The sequence below is a fragment of the Carica papaya genome, chromosome 7 (assembly GCF_054855325.1).
Source record: "Carica papaya isolate Zhongbai chromosome 7, ASM5485532v1, whole genome shotgun sequence".
Taxonomy (NCBI): domain Eukaryota; kingdom Viridiplantae; phylum Streptophyta; class Magnoliopsida; order Brassicales; family Caricaceae; genus Carica; species Carica papaya.
Window position 1 is genome coordinate 4230172 of NC_142315.1, and position 16560 is coordinate 4246731.

Here is a 16560-nt window from a genome sequence, read left to right on the forward strand (position 1 = left end):
ATGCGGGGTAAAGTAAAAGAAGACACTGACAAATTAGGAAAAGTGCGCTATATTTCTTCCAAACTATCTCCAATTTTTGCTACGAACCAAACAGAAACTTTTGAACAAACATTAAAAAGAGAGAGAAACAAAATTAAACCTGAGGAATTTGAGTAGTTTTGCCACTACCCGTCTCGCCGACAATAATGGTAGTAGCATGAGTTTCAACCAAATAGAGAATAGCTGTTTTATACTTATAAACAGGCAGTCTCTGCCTCTGCTTCTCAATACTGGCATGCCCATATCTGTAAGCCAAAATATACCTGATAAGTCTATATGAACATCCATGGTATGCCCATAATGACTGAGAAGAGATTAACCAATGAGAAGAGAGAATACGTAGAGGAAAAGGAGGTAGCAGAAGGAGAGAGAAAAACGACGCCGCCTTCTTCATCGTCGACGAACCGAGGCTTCTCCGTTCCCGGCCTCCAAAACTGGGACATTTTGTCTAAACCTTGCCGCTGCTCATTCTTCGGTCTCCCAATTTGGATTTATAAACATTTAACTTTACGGAAATAAAAGTTTTATTGAACTAAAAAAAAAAATAGATAATTAAAATATAACAGAATTATTATATCTTAATTTTTTTTGTGAAAAAAAAAATTGCAGAATTAATGAGATGTAAAAAAAACAAATAAAAGTCTATATTTTATATAATATATAATTTTAAAGTTTTTAATCAATTAAAAATTTAAATAGATAAGTATATATATTGTCGAAACATAAAAATTAAAATTTAAAAGTTTAATAAATAATTATTATTAATATTATAATTTTTATTTTATTTTATTTTATTTAATCTTTATATTATTACCTTTGTATATAATTATCATATAGGTCTGTAATGAGTTAATTAAATTTTATCCAAAAAATTTAAGGTAATATTTATTACAACTATGATTATTTTATTTTTTATTTTTATTGATAAAATGTGAATAAAAAATTATTATTTATATTACCGCTTTATTTGTATTTATTTTATTTAAAAATTAAAAAAATGAAAAGTTTAGTTACGGTCTATTTTTGTTTTCCTTTTTATGTATGTAATATATTATATTAAAAAGTTAGTAATAAATTTTAGAAATGATAAAAAAAAAATAATATAATTAGTATGTTTATTTAAATAATATTACATCTTTAAAAAAATATTTATTATAATCTACCTTAGAATACATATCTCAATTTAATTATTCTATTGATCGTCTTCAACATTTATGTGAAACACAAAATTATCAATAATAGATTATCATTAAAATTAAATAATAGAAATACCAACTTCATATTTTAGCCCAAAAAATTAAATAATTCACGTATAACCTCAAACGTGCATTTAATTGGATTATCAAATTTAACAGCTGTATGGTAATTTTTAATCAAAGTTATTCGATTTCTAAAATAACAGAAGAATGAATATTTAAAAAAATGAAAATTGTTGTTGTACCACTTCTCTACAAAGTTTAGATTCAAATAACTTCCTCGTACAAACAGAGCAATAAGATTCAAACATGAAAAAGTAAGGAAATATTCATTGCTGTTTTTAACTCATTTGGATTGCTAAAACAAAATCAGTTCATTTCTTTCAAATTTTGGTATGTCGTACATGGCTTAAAACTACAAATTCAATTGGATTACCAAATTTGATTCCATTTACTGACTGGACCTAACTAGTGTTTCTAGTGCCAACCATCCATGTCCCATAAAGATTCAAAACTAAAATTGCACAGAAAATAGATTCACTTGCTCATATAACAGGCGAATAAAATTTAAATTACTGTCAAATCACAATATTCTACAAGTCATATTTATAGAACATCCTTACAGGCTGAGCACTAGGATACAAAATATGAAGAAATTCCTTACTAACAACAACTTGGAACTCAAAACCCTAATCCCTATAAAATCATTTAGAAACGTCTGTGGCGGATTCATTGGCTACTTTAAGTCCATAATAAATCTAGAAACTCGGCATAAACTTGTAAATCAAAACGGAAGAAATCCATTACATTTTTATGTCTAATTACTTTTTTTTTTTCCAGATACAGGCTAACTTGTCCAAATATTTGACCTTCTAGGAAAACTACCTGTAGCCTCTACCCCTTCCACGTCCACCCCAGCCTCTGCCCCTGCCTCTTATGCCGCTCCTCCCGCCACGAGAGATACCTTCTAGTGCCTTCGTGACAAGCTGATTTTGCAAACCACCACCAGCACCACGGCCTTTTTTCATTCCTACATTATTTGAAACATTGGCAGCACCAGGCCGTTTCCCTCTGCATGGAAATTATTATGAGAATCGGCAAGAATTCACTGGAAGTTAAGCATTACATTCCAATTTAAATCTCTTTGCATAGCAAAAACCCTCTCCCTCCCAAGGAAAAAGTTAAAGGAAATAACGAAATGATTAAAAAGCATAATATGAATAAACTATGTCTGATGACAAAGGAGAAAAACTTTGAGATCAGGCATATATCTCATACCCTGTTGCCGTTGCAGCAGATGGCAAAGATGGTCTTATAGCTTCTTTCCAAGAAAGATTGATAGTACTGTCTCCAATAAAAGCTGGTGTTTTTGAATGTAGTGGCTGAATTATTACAAAATAGTTAGTTCTAACTGTTCATGCACACATTCCACATAAAGCTGTCGCAAAAGTTTCACTGCCATTGTTCACCTTTGTCATTGCCAAAATGTTATTACACGTTCTCAACCCAGTTGTAGTATTCTGCTTTTGAGTTTTCTGCAATAAAAAGAAGAACTATGTCTCAGAGATGCAGACAACAAAAGAAAGTCCTCAAGATACCAGGAATATCCAGAGAAATAAACTTACAATACTCTCCTTAGCTTCATCAGACGTAGCAGCTGCCATTGCTTTGTTGTGCTCAGCCATTCCCTGAGTTAATTTCTTCATTGTAGCTCTTGTTAGGTCTTCAACATTGCTCAATCTGGATCGTCAATGACATTAATAAATTAATTAATTAAAGATGCATCAATAGAAAATATCCTGACCCGTAGAAAAAGCATAGCAATATTATTAAATAAATTTTCATAGATAAAATGTTACATAAAAATGAAATATCATCAAAAACAGATGTAGTAAAGTCAAAACAAGGGAGCATTGCAATGGACTCTATTACAAACACATCATACTGATGAATGTGGAAAAATGATTTTTTTTTTAAGATAATTTCATTTAATTAAATAAAAACAAAATAATGAATATTATGCTTATTATTGAGTACTAGGACCCTGTAGATACATATTTTTATGAACAATAAAACGAAAGATACAATTAATTGCACATGTGGGTATTTTACTAATACACCATTTACTCTCATTACACTTAATATACATTTCCCAACATTCCTCCTCAAGATAGTGAATAGATATTGTCCATTCTTAGCTTGGTAATAACTATCTGAAATCCAGAATTATTTAAATCCTTAGTTAATACATAGGCAAACTGTGAGGCGGTAGACATGTATGGTGTACATATCAAACCACTATCTAGTTTTTCCTTGATAAAATGCCTATCAACTTCGATATGCTTGATCTTCTTGTATTGTACTGGATTGTGGGCAATACTGATGGCCATCTACTATCACGGAACCTGTCTCTAGACTGATTTCTATGAAATGAAACTGGATGATGTCATGTTGAATCCCTGCTTGCTTCATTTTGGAAATACAGCAAAATGCACTAGACAACTAGATATGACTGTCAGTTAAGTTAGAAGATTTTATGAATCCTGATCAAAGCATGCATCATATCCACCCATCATAAATCACTTAGTTCAAAAGCCATAGATGATTATCTAATTTTGGATAACAATGAGATGATGCAAAAACTCGTTAAGGGAATTGGAGAGATGTATAATAGAATTCAACCACCTACTCATGCAAAAGAACAGGCAGTAACATATGCTAAGCAAAGCTCCAATTACCATCCAACACTCATTTACTTTGAGACCAACGCTTTTCTTTTCTTGACAGAAACAGTACTATCAGAAAAAGAAAGAGAAAAACATCAGTTGCGGACTAGATATCGTGAAAAAATTCTTTTTTTTTAAGGAAAGAGATCCAGCAAAAAGCAATGAAGAATAGCCGGCCAAAACTTTGAGGCCATGCTCAAGCAGTTATTTTCAAAAATAGAGGAGAAAGTAATGTTATGACATATGGGTCATCTGATGCCCAAGAGAAAAATAACAATACCATTTGCTTAACTTGCACATGAAATGTTAAAGAAAGCATTTCCGAACAGATCAAAACCCTTAGAAAAAAAAACCAGATCGTGACTAAGCCCAAGTATCCAACTGGATTTGACCACCAATACACAAAAGTATTGAAGCATACATGATGCAAAATGGGCTAGCATTAGATTTTCTAAATAGTTTAGAAATTGTAATTATATTAAATATAAAAGTACTAACCAATTTAGGAGCCTATTCTTTTTAGAAGTATTATAATAGTTTTAGTAACTTAAAATTTTTATTCTTGTAAGCATTTTCCTATTTGTATTAGAATTAGTATTCCTAATATTACCAGTATTACTTTCTTATTTTTATTAGGATTAGTATTCCTAATTCTACTCCTTTACTATTTCTTATTCTAATTCTATTTAGGAGAGGTTGCTTAGAACTTATTATAAAAAGCTTGTAATTTTACTTATATAAGCATTCATGTTATTCAATAATATTTTAAAAGTTTCTCAATTTTTTGGTTTTGTCATGCAATCAAACCCTTAAGTATAATACATAAGGTTTCTTATATGTGATGTTTAAAAAACCTTAGCTGTGATATCTAGGTTTTTTTTATCCCCAAATCCCTAATTGGACAAATCAACTCTATTTGTTCTACACCAATCCACTCGTAACATTTCATTAAAAAGATAAGTTATGATATAACAAGTAATATAAAAAAAAATCACAAGTAGAACTTTGCTACAACATCTGTAGAAACTTTATACATCTGAGCATTTCATTCCCATGACAAAAGCTTCTCTAACTGAAAAGACAAGTGAAGAGGACAATCATTCGTGAGCATACCCCAGTGCATAAGTACTCGACATGGTTAACCTTAGAGTATATGGAAATATGCCATTTAGTTATGTCGTTAAATTACTGGAATGTGAAGAAAAAAATTTGGAAGCATACAAGGCTCTCAGTGACTTCTCAAAGTGGATAGATATGTACCATGTGAACCAGGAAAGGTGGACAATGAAAAGGAGGATGATAGAGATGTGAAACAAGAACTTCCAATGATGTATGACAGCATTAACCAATTTACTAAAATGTCCACAAAAACCAAATACACAAAAGTACCTTTCAGTGAAGTCCTTATAGTACTCTGAGAAGTCCTCACCAAGTCTATCTGATGGTTGGCCAGTCACTATTTTGTAACCACACAGACTGTTTGTAGCATTTGGAGCCTATATAAACACAAAGATCAAATGGTTAACATAAACCTCAAACAAGCCTCAACCAGCAAAGGGGGACAGCCATGCCAATCCAAGCAGAGCAACTAGAAGCCCACTATAATGAGAAATGTAAAATCACAAAATTCAGCAACCTTATGGGCTAAGTGGTGAAACGCATACAACAAGCACTCCACGTAAGTAAAGTTCATCTCTTCTCCAGTCTTTCTCCGAGGCATGTATTTCTGAGAGGGAAAAAAAATATTTTAAGAGGCAGTATCTACAAATACATAGTAACTTCAACAGATTAATTACTAAGAAGCTTCCTGACATTCTATTTTCGAAAAGAAAAAATGCTTCCAAAACTGAAGAGATGATCAACAAACCAATGTCAATAGCAAAACAAGTTTTTAAACAACAAAAACTCAAGAGTAAACATTAGATGTCAATCATCATTTAGGGACAGATGAATTAGATATTTCTCATGCCATCACCACATAATGTTCCAGAAAACAAATACCTTTAGCAGCTGAACCATAGAGGGAAGGATCTGGCGAGACTCCTGTGATGTTGTATAAGGTGAAATATCAGCAAGGGCTTTTAACAAATCAAGCTTTCTTTCCTCAGGAAGCTGGCAGGAAGTAACACAGTTAGGATGTATTTATACCAAAGGTTCTTTATGGATGAAAAGGAAAAATAGTCAAGAGAAGTGCCTTCATAAGGAAATGTTGCCAACTGCAACGTATTACATTGCTAATGAAATGTTAAAATCCACAAGCCCATTAAAAATTACAATCAATTTTAGATGTCCGTTGCTGGTGATAGAAAATAATGCATTACCTTGTCAAAAACAGGTATGATGTGTTTGTTCAAGTAGTTAAGGAACTTGCTTCCTGGTGCACCCCTCTACAAAAGTTTAATCAAATGTGAGGAAATTATAAGGTGTCATTACCAAAAGCGGATATCCCAGTCATCAAAGAAAATGCATACCGCAAAAAAGGGAAGAGCCATGTGCAAGCATGATATTAACCTGTCAATATGGTCTGCATCTGAAACCTGCATTTGAAAATTTGTTAGCTACGGCTATTCATCAAAATATAATAAAAGAGCATCAGAATATGAAACAGTCAAAAATTTCCCCACAATGTTTTAAGGCAGATTTACGGGACTGAGTAACCCCAGTTAGCTTCATGGGTCAGTACAATGCATGCATTCCCAACTCTGTTGTGGGCATCCACACCTTTCCCCATCCCTTTCCCATACAATTGGAGGCTGTTTATTTTGGATCATAGGTAAATTTCAATATGAATGGAGGTTCTAAAGCCCTCAAATAATCAAAACACAAGATCCGATTTTGAACAAAAATTTCTGTCAGCTTCCAAGCTGCTTAAGCTTTCAAAACAACAATGAATGTATTAGAATGGAAGTCCACAATTTACAAAAGTATCTTTTCTTTTATCAAATGGCTTTCCTCTTCCATTTTGCCGCCAACAAGCAGGTAAATTTATGTTTTCAAGAGATGCCTTTACATAGTTCCAAAGCCATCTATTAACACCTAGATTCGCAAGCAAACAAGTGACCAAGATAACATAAATATCCGTTGCACCCGTCTGAAAAATCAAGCTTTTCATAGCTCAGTTGGTTAGAGCACCCGTTTAGTAAGCAGGAGGTCTTGAGTCTGACTCTCAATGAAAGCAAATTGTATTTGCATCATCTAGTTGTTTCTAACCTTCTTTGTTATCTCAGAAAAATAAATAAATATCCGTTGCCTAACAAACATCATTTTCAATTACACAATAATCATGAAATTAGGTTTCAAAAATATTGACACTTCTAATTTGTTCACCAAAGCAACAGACTTTCAATTCAGAATTCCTTTTTGGCAAACATACACAATGAAACAAGCACTTACATTAAATTGTGCATCTAAATCAGCCTGCCCTTCAATAATTCCAATTAGTTCCTTCATGCGTTCTGGAGGAGCTTTCTCCCCAAATATGCTCAAGCTTGTCAGGAAATCCATAAACATTCTAAATTCTGCACCAGTTACATCCGCTAAGCTCTGGAACAAACCTAAACCAAATTAATAATGTATCTTACAGTAGGAAAACAAATTTAAATCTTTAAAAAAGAAAAAAGCTCACAATTTAAGCATAAACTGAACATCAATAAAAAAGAATATTAATGAAAGCTACTGTGGTAAGATCATCATCCTACCTTTTTAATCAAATCAGTTATATGCCTTTCCATCTCCTCTTGAGGCTTTAAGAGCTCAGCTTTAAGAGGAAAAACCTGCCAAATTGTGCAAAATCAGTCCAACCATCATAAAGAGAAGGGAAGTACACAAGAAACTAAACCACCCAAGAAAGCTGAAAACCACATTCATCAACCCTTGCCTGGTGGTTCAGGCCTGAACCTCTTTGTATTACCCCACACTTATCTCCCACTGCTAAAAAACAGCTAGTCAATTATTTATTTATTTATTTGATTAAGAAAATATTACTAGAAATAGAATGTGAGGCACAATGGTATAACACTAGTTATCCTCCCAAAAGAATTAAAAAGATAAGGAGATTAGAAACCGACAATGCTCAATAGTGGATGACTGGCCGAAATCTATAGAAAAAATGACTATCTTTAAAATGCAAATGCACCCTAACTGAAAGAGACACTGAAAATGATAACATTCTTAGAGAGATAAAAATGAGAAACATGACATCTGAAAATCTTATAGTTCCTCTACAGCCAAATCACCCACAATCCAGCAAAATAGCAGTGTGCCACAAACTTAACTTCCTTCTGCCAATGCCAAAGAAGGCAAAACAAAGGAAATCCTGAAGATGAGGCGGAGAAACCTAAGAAACTGCAAAAGTATCAAGTAAACAGGTCCAAATGTCCCCAGCAATATTGCAATGCATAAGAGGTAACCATGTGAACTAGCATCTTTGGAGCACATCAAACACATTCCAAAGGCAAAGCACAATTGGTCAAAGAGCTTGGAGTAAAGCAATAGTATTCAGTCTATTCAGAATTGGAGCTCAAACTCTTTATCCTTATAAGGAACAAGAACATTCTAAAAACACTTCAGAATCAGCTCTCGGCATGATGCCTGGTTGGAAGGTGGACACTCAGCAAACAATTCACCGGATCTATGCTATTGCCAAGTACAAGAATGTCTTGATTCAAGAATCATACCATGGTATTATGAGGGAGGGAAATCTCAATGATCAGAAAATTAGGGAATATGAGGCTCTACTTTTAGCCCTTACTAGGGCCAGAGTTAATGAGACTAGAGACCAACCAGCATGGAGGTTCAATGCTAGAGGGATTTTCCCTATCAGATCTTTCTACAATCACTTGACCAAAAGAGACGCCACGATTACTGGCTTTCCATTCTAGAAATCTAGAAGCTTAACACTCCACCTGGAGTTACTATTTTTTCTTGGGAGGTTGGTAGAGGTTACATTTTAACTTTGTACAAGCTGAGTAAGAGAGCAGGATTTTGGTGAATGTTTTTTTCTTATGCAAAAGGGAGATGAAGTCATGTGAGCATATCCTTTTGTGATGTCATTTTGTGTATAAATTGTGGACCTTGCTTATAGCCTTGTGGGTAGTAATTGGGTGATGGCTACTTCAGTGCGAGAAGAAATTTGGCAACGAAAACGAATCAGTGCTGTGAAGAAGCATGTTAACCTCATTTCCTTTACTACCTTTTGGGCAGTGCAGAAAGAAATGAACAAGAGATGTTTCGAGAGCATGGAAGGTTATTTAGATAGGTTAAAAGATGGATGGTTTGAGACTTTAGGTTTTCTATTATAGGTCTCCTCTCTACTCATTTGAGGACTTTCAGAACCTTATTGACATTTTGATTGATATGCAAACAACATCATACATGGATTTGTATCTCCTTAGTGCTTGTGAATGAATCATACCATCTATTTTTACTTCAAAAAAAAATACATTTTAAAAACACTTATCTTGAGTTCGGTTCAATTTTCAATTCTATGGAATAAAAATAGAAATACAATACAAATGAGATGAAAATAAAAATGAAAATAGCATTGTCATTTCATGTCAATTCCATCTAATTCAAGATAGGTGTTTTTTTAATTTCTCCCTTGCCAAGTAGGAATCCAGAACCTTTACTATAGAATTGAAGATACGACTGGTGTTATTTAATTACGCATCAAACATGTAAATTATTTGTAATTCTACCAAATAATTAAGATGTAGGAACTTAATGGGAACATAATCAACTTGAATTAAGCACAATATTACCAAAGACATCATTATGAATAGAAAGATTATGGGCTAAGAATGCTAAGAAATTGAATGAAATGAGTCTCAGGACCAAATCCTACAATCAAGACCTTAAAAAATGATATAGAATCAAAGAGCTAACCAAAAGAAATAATTTCTACAACTTCATGATCATTAAGAATGTATTCAACGAGCAATGACTCATAGAGTTAATAAACAAAATGATGTTGGAGTGATATGACCCTGGGATAGATGTATAAACACAAAAACTAAGTAGGCAACAAAACATGTCAATCCAAGGATCTTCCAAACAAGAAAGTGTGGACCATCACCAACACTCGATCTGAACAAGGGACAAAGGTGAAGGCCAAAAGTAGCTTTCTAGGGGCTCATGTAAGTAGTAGTAGTGATAATGAAAATACCTAATATAAGTGTACAGTCAATTGTTAAGAATTATTGGAACACCAATCGCCAAACTCAAATATATAATTTGTTTCCTAACAACGATCTTTTTGTAGAAATATACATATATCATCATATAGAGAAAGAGAAGTTCAACATCTGAGGACTAGTCTTCCCAACAGATAAAACTAAAAAGAACAGGAAAAAAAAGAGAAAAAAAAAATTGACAATGCTCAATGAAAGATTACCAACTAATCTCTGTGCAAGATAGAGAAAGAATAATATCCAAAATGTATATACACCTTAGCCCCAAAGAGATGCCAAAAAAGGACAAAATTACAACGAAGCAAAAATAGAGAGAAATAATCGCTAAACTTAGTGTTCCTCTCAAATCATATCACCCACAACCCAGCAAAAAAGAGCCAGTGTCCTTAGCTGTTTCCTCTTGCCAACACCATGGAAAGCAGAAGAAAGAAACCACTAAAAGATGAGATTTTGAGTTCAATTCTTCTAGATAGCACTCTTGAAGTAAATTCTTCAATATACCAAGACGATGTAAGGGATTACAAAGCCTTTACGATTCCACACAAAGGGGACTGTCTCAAGCAAACCTCAGGATACCCCTTCCCATCCAAACCCAAAAAAAAAACCATCAAGTAATGGGCAGAATTTTGTGTCATTTCTGATAACACAAGGACATAGTGTAGGTTTTCTACATTTTTTATACAATTCAATATTTGCATTTGAATTGTCTTTCCAGTTCTTGTCTACTTTAAGGGCTTCTTGTTCTTGTTCCTATACTTCTTCCTCTTCAGAGGTAAGGAAGATATAAGGACAAAGTGTAGGTTTTCTATATTGTAGGAAAGAAAATGAAAATTATAAAAAGACGATGTCATTATATAAGATAGTCTTCCAACCTTATCTCTTATGAAGCTTAGAACTTTCTCACGAATGACTTCGTCAGCACTTGGTTCATCAACACTCCCGACATGCTTAAACAAGGCTGTCAAAGATGCTGCATCAACAATAAGATGATGTTACCAAGGGATAGAAATCATCAGAATTGTCCACAGGCCTATAAATGTACTAGAATAGAACGATCATGAATTACTCCAAATATTTTAAATATCTTAATCCACAAATCAATGGTGATGGAATCAAATTTGTAGTTTGTCAAAGTACTACTTCTTTGTTAATTACTACTACTATGCACCATCATGGTACAAGGCTGAATTTAATACGTACTTGTTAATAAAATTAAATTCGTTAAATATGTGCTACTTCACATTACAACCGCTTTATACTTTTTATTTCGAAAAAAAAAAAAATGTGTTACTTCACATTATGTGCTCTTCATCACTATATATCGTCCAGAAAAGAGAATAAGATTTTATAAGGCCCAAGCTCATCAAAAAACTAGGTTGCCCCTATTCTCTTCTTTGGATTGCCAAGAAATCCATCTCTAAAACTTCAGTTGATCCTGGATGAGTCAATGATCCTAATTTGCAAAAGTCAACCAGCATATACAGACTTCTAGTTAAATTTTACGTAGAAACTACATTTTCTTAATATAACACTGGATTAATTTTGCAATTAGCAACCTTGTTTTGAACAACTGATTGATATTGATCAACCTAATAAAGGATTACTATGCTTAATTGAGGAATTAAATACAATGATGAAGCCAATACCCTTCCAGATTTTGAACAGTGGCATCAACTTTTCAATTGAGTGAATAACATACTAGTCCTGAGAATTTAGTAATTGTTCAATTTGGTCTCAAGCAACTTAATGGTGGCAGTTTAGGGATTAAATATTGCAACAAACGCAATATTAATGACGAACGGTATATTAGAAGAAATCAGAGATTCTAAAACCTAGCCACTCGCTATTTCGTTGAGTAGAAATTGGGTTCACCCGTGTGGACTTTTTATTGTTTACTTAAAAATGAAAAGAAATGTTACTAAAGATGGTGGTTCTGTTTTTCTGGTACGAAACTAAAAAAATACACTCTCATAAAAATTTCAAGCATCAAAATAAATTTTTAAAGAGGGGTTTAAAAAAATTTTAACAGGAGCTATCAGATTTTAGTCTTATTGCTTTCAAATACTTCAGGAGACCAAAAAAGAGAAAAGAGAGAGGTGCATAATTGGAAAATTTTAAGACAGGCGAAACAAATGAAGTTGGAAATGAAAGATGGCATGACTGGAAATGTTTTTCTTTTGAAATAAAAGAGGAGTATTATTATGGACAATAATACAAGGAGGTACCACCCGTATACAAAATAAATTTACATATCAGTCAAGTGATCGATGACCATTCTAATATCATTTCAATCTTTCATATCATGACCCAATAATATAGAACTAAAAGTGTTAATCCATCTATCTCTAATTTTTACAAAGTCTGTTTCTGTATTCTCAAAAATTCTCATATTTCTTTTCTTCCACGAACTCAAAAGATGGTATCACTTGAAAATACAAGGAAGCATAGATAATAGTTGAAGGATGGCATTGACAAACTCAAAAGTTTAAGAACATCCATGTACACGTCAATTTAACACAAGAGTTACCATTCAACTTTCATTAAAATTCATGCTAAATGAACAGAGAGTTATCATCCAACTTCCATTTCCAATATCACTTTCTTTTAAATCAGACATTGTTTCATAACACATATATAGAACTCAAAACATAACTTTGCCATCCTAAATTAGTTATTGAGTCTAATATATAACAACAGGACCGTAATTTCATGAATTCTAAGGTACATAATCTAGAACTAAGTTTACCTTTAACATCCTGCCTCAACAAGGACATAAGTGCTTTATGTACTGCATCTCGCTCGACAGTTTCATCTAAGCACATCAAGGAAAATCCAATATCATAGTATTAATACAGAAAAAAAAACCTCAAAAGCAACAGCCATCAAGTTCACAAAACCTACATTCCTTACAAAAACTATTTCACAAAACTTACCAGAAGCTAAAACTTGCACAAGAATGTCCACAATTTTAGACAAATATTCCGGTGTATCCTTGCAGAAAAGGGGAAGTCCCCTTATGGCTTGCACACGGACCTATTTTCCAAGTTAAGTGTAAAAATTAAAAAGAAAAGTACAGAATAAATTTCAGAATATAGAACTAAAATTCTCTTGTTAACTAGATTGCAAAGGAATTAGCTAAATTCTTCCATTAAGAAACTTCCAACTTGATTGCACATCAGCAAACAGGCTCATTTTCACTAATATACATAGGTGTGTGACCGTGTGTATGAGAGGGATGGGACTGACCCCGAGCTCCTCCTCTTCTATCAAATCGATATGAGCGTTAACAGCACGGGAAGAAAGGTCAGGGAAGAACTTGAAGAAGCGAGGAATGAGCTGAGCCGCCAGTTGCTTGGCCTTAATGCTCGTATTTGCGGCGGCGATAATCCCCTCGTAATCCGCCACATTCTGCAACAATAAAATCCGAAAAGACACACACAAACAATAAAGACACAAGTCTCACCGTAACTTAAAAATATACTGAAGAAGAAGACACGACAAAACCCTAGAAAAAAGAAGTAAGGGAGACCTGAGACTTGTCCTTGGCTTCATTGAGCCTCTCTCCAAACTCGTAAAGCTTCTCGATTTGCCTGGCCTCCTCTGAGAGGTCCGTCATTTGGTGGCAGCCTTGAAGAAAACGAGAGCGAGAGCTGAGAGCGAAAATGGAAGAAAATGAGTAACTCGTTTTTCCTGAGAGGAACATATATGTTCATATATAGTAAGATTTGCAAGTGTATGAGAGTACATGGTAACTACTGATGCTTCCTTTCTCTATACAAGAGCGTTGCTTGCGCAGATTGGTCGGAGTTTCAGAACCAGTTGCAAGGGTTTTGAAGTTGGAGGGTCAAGCAAATTAGCAATGTAGACACAGCAACACCAGACTTCGATGTGAGGGCGAAATCCCTTACCTGCTTCCATTCAAACGGCAACGTATAGCGAATTTGTTTATTTATTATTTACTTATTTTTGCTTGGCAGAAATAGGAAGTTGGAGCAGCGACGAACCGCACCGTTTTGACTGCTATCTTCAATGTTCTTCAATCAAAATTTGGAAAATAATTATTAGAAAACTTTTAGTATTTTTAAAAATTTATGAAGAAAATTTAGTCAGAAGTTTTTCAATGGCTAAAACATTAAACTGATCCCTCTAATATTTTAAAATATTCAAATGGTCCCTGAATTAATTTTTTTTTATAATTTTAATCATTATATTTTCAAAAAAAATTTGATTTACTCCCGAACATTAATGTATATTAACACTTAATAGAAATGGTATATAGTTCACGTTAAATATATATTACTTTTGGTTTAGTAAATATTTATTTTAAATTTACATATTTTATTATATAACAATAAATATTTATATTAATCTAATTAAAATGTGATATGTGTGCAATTTGAATTTTTATAACGTTATTATTAACGATTTTAATGTGCATAATAGTTAGAGACTAAATTATAAAAAAAAATTAAATGTATGAGAATTAAAATTATAAAAAAAATAGTATTTTGATTAATCTAAATATTTTAAATTAATATATAAACTAAATTAATATTTTAACAATTTTTTAGTTGTAAAAAAAGGTGAAGCATGAAATAATATAATAAAGTATGAACTTCTAACTACTCTTATTTAGAATATTACTATAATATGATTGATAAACGATATTATTATTTTATTTTTAAAAATATTTAACAATAAATCAATAGTAGAAAGTGTAAATACATATATAACTAATAGAGTAATATAATAATTAAAATTTATATATTTTATTTAAATATTACGAGTTTGATAATTGTTAAATTTTTTATTGATCTATATATATAATTTATTTTTATTGATAATTTTTATATAAAAAATTAGTTGTAATTTAAATAATTGATGATTCACACATGATTAAGAATCTATTACTTATTACAAAATCTAAATTAGGTGCACACATTCTATATATTTATTTAACTCATTACATATTCTGAATATATGTAGTTAATACCAAACATTTTTAATTGTCAACTATGTACCACTTTTTTAATCTATTTTTTTGGACACATTGTTTATATAAAAGAAAGTAAATATGATGGTGTAAAAAATAAGTGGTAGGACAATGGGGGTTTACTGCAATTGATCAGAAGTTTGCATGCTAAAAAGTAAATTAATCAACGCGGCCGCAATGTGTCACAAAGAGGTTCTAATAAACAAAGTTTATTTTAATATCTTAGTAGTTTTTATATCTTGTTAAATATTTATAACTTTGTTGTCTCGCTAAAATACAGTTTAACCGTAGAAAATTAAACCTTGGAAAACTTTATGGTAAAATGGTTTCACATGATATAAAGCTCAAATAGTACAGAAAAGCCAATTGAGAGTAGAGACTGAAAAAGGCAGGCTTCCATTACCGAAGAATGAAGATGGAGATGTGGTATAATTTAAAGTCAAAATGAAATAAGGTGACGCGTGACTTATTGCACATGCACGCCATTTATGTTTGTGCCTTTACTATAATTCAGATATATATGTATATATATATATATATATATATAAATCACTTGTTTTTTATTTTGATTTTTTTGAAAATGGCCAATTTTCATTCCCGTAATTAATTATACGTTATTCTAACCCATTTGAGAGCTACGTTCCTAATTGGGCGTCAATCTCTACCGTTCTGGGTTTCTGAACGTGATCATGTATGTATTGCAAGGCCTTACCAACACTCCATCGATTCCGCCTGATAAGGCGAACGACATCCTGACAATCTACCCAAGAAGATAGGCATCACGTTGCCACCTGAATCACGGACGATTGCACCGTACCCTGCTCCTGCTTGCGTACCAAAGACTTGTCCGTCCCATCCACATTGCACTTCCATGTCCCGAGTTTCGGGTGCTGCCACCTCTGGGGGGCAGTATTAAGCTGTTGTTGCACGTTCTTTTTCTCTCTCTCTCTCTCTCTATAACTTCCTTAGCTTGCTTCTACTTCTCCTGAACCTTCCCCATAAGATAGATGGAAGTGTGATTTGCAAACTTTTTGTCTAATGGCTATAAACGCCACAAACGGTAGGAAAAAAAAAATTAACAGGAAAAAAAGTTTAAGTAAATATTTTTATACAAATTACAATCCATCTTATTAGTTAATTGCCCGCCGTCAGTTGGCACATTTTATAGAGAGACATACAAAAAACACAGTCTCCCTGTACCCTAAAAAGAAAACTAACAGCCACTGCATACTTGTCCCCTTAATTGAAAATTTTCTGTTAAATCAGATTCCGTTATGAGTTATATTATTATTTATATCTTACTGGAAAAGAAAGCCTATATATACACACACATACACATATATATTTATCTTTATTGAAAAGAGAGTTTTGAGTTTCACGGGTGTTGGATGTGGATTCTCTTCTTCCAATCTATGCAG

At 32.8% G+C, this 16560-nt stretch overlaps 2 protein-coding genes across 2 annotated transcripts in view; both read right to left on the minus strand.

Annotated features, from left to right (window-relative positions):
* Window positions 1-538, minus strand: part of LOC110822033 (RNA helicase family protein) — a 46678-nt gene extending 46140 nt beyond the window's left edge. Inside the window, exons 1-2 of the mRNA XM_088208319.1 lie at window positions 379-538; window positions 140-284 (exon numbers count right to left, since the gene is read on the minus strand). Coding sequence (XP_088064445.1) covers window positions 140-284; window positions 379-482 — 249 coding nt within the window. The 5' untranslated portion in view covers window positions 483-538. The remainder of the gene's footprint in view (window positions 1-139; window positions 285-378) is intronic.
* A 1247-nt stretch (window positions 539-1785) lies between these two features.
* On the minus strand, window positions 1786-14071 carry LOC110822034 (Apoptosis inhibitory protein 5 (API5)). Its single transcript, XM_088207430.1, has 17 exons — window positions 13895-14071; window positions 13679-13799; window positions 13396-13557; window positions 13083-13182; window positions 12896-12961; window positions 11022-11119; window positions 7660-7734; window positions 7355-7504; window positions 6433-6498; window positions 6283-6348; window positions 5963-6073; window positions 5598-5687; window positions 5351-5457; window positions 2861-2975; window positions 2705-2770; window positions 2514-2617; window positions 1786-2306 (listed from the first exon to the last, which is right to left on the minus strand). Exons 2-17 carry the CDS (start codon window positions 13763-13765, stop codon window positions 2117-2119), a joined length of 1653 nt encoding a protein of 550 aa, XP_088063556.1. The 5' UTR covers window positions 13766-13799; window positions 13895-14071; the 3' UTR covers window positions 1786-2116.
* Between the last annotated feature and the right edge of the window lie 2489 nt (window positions 14072-16560).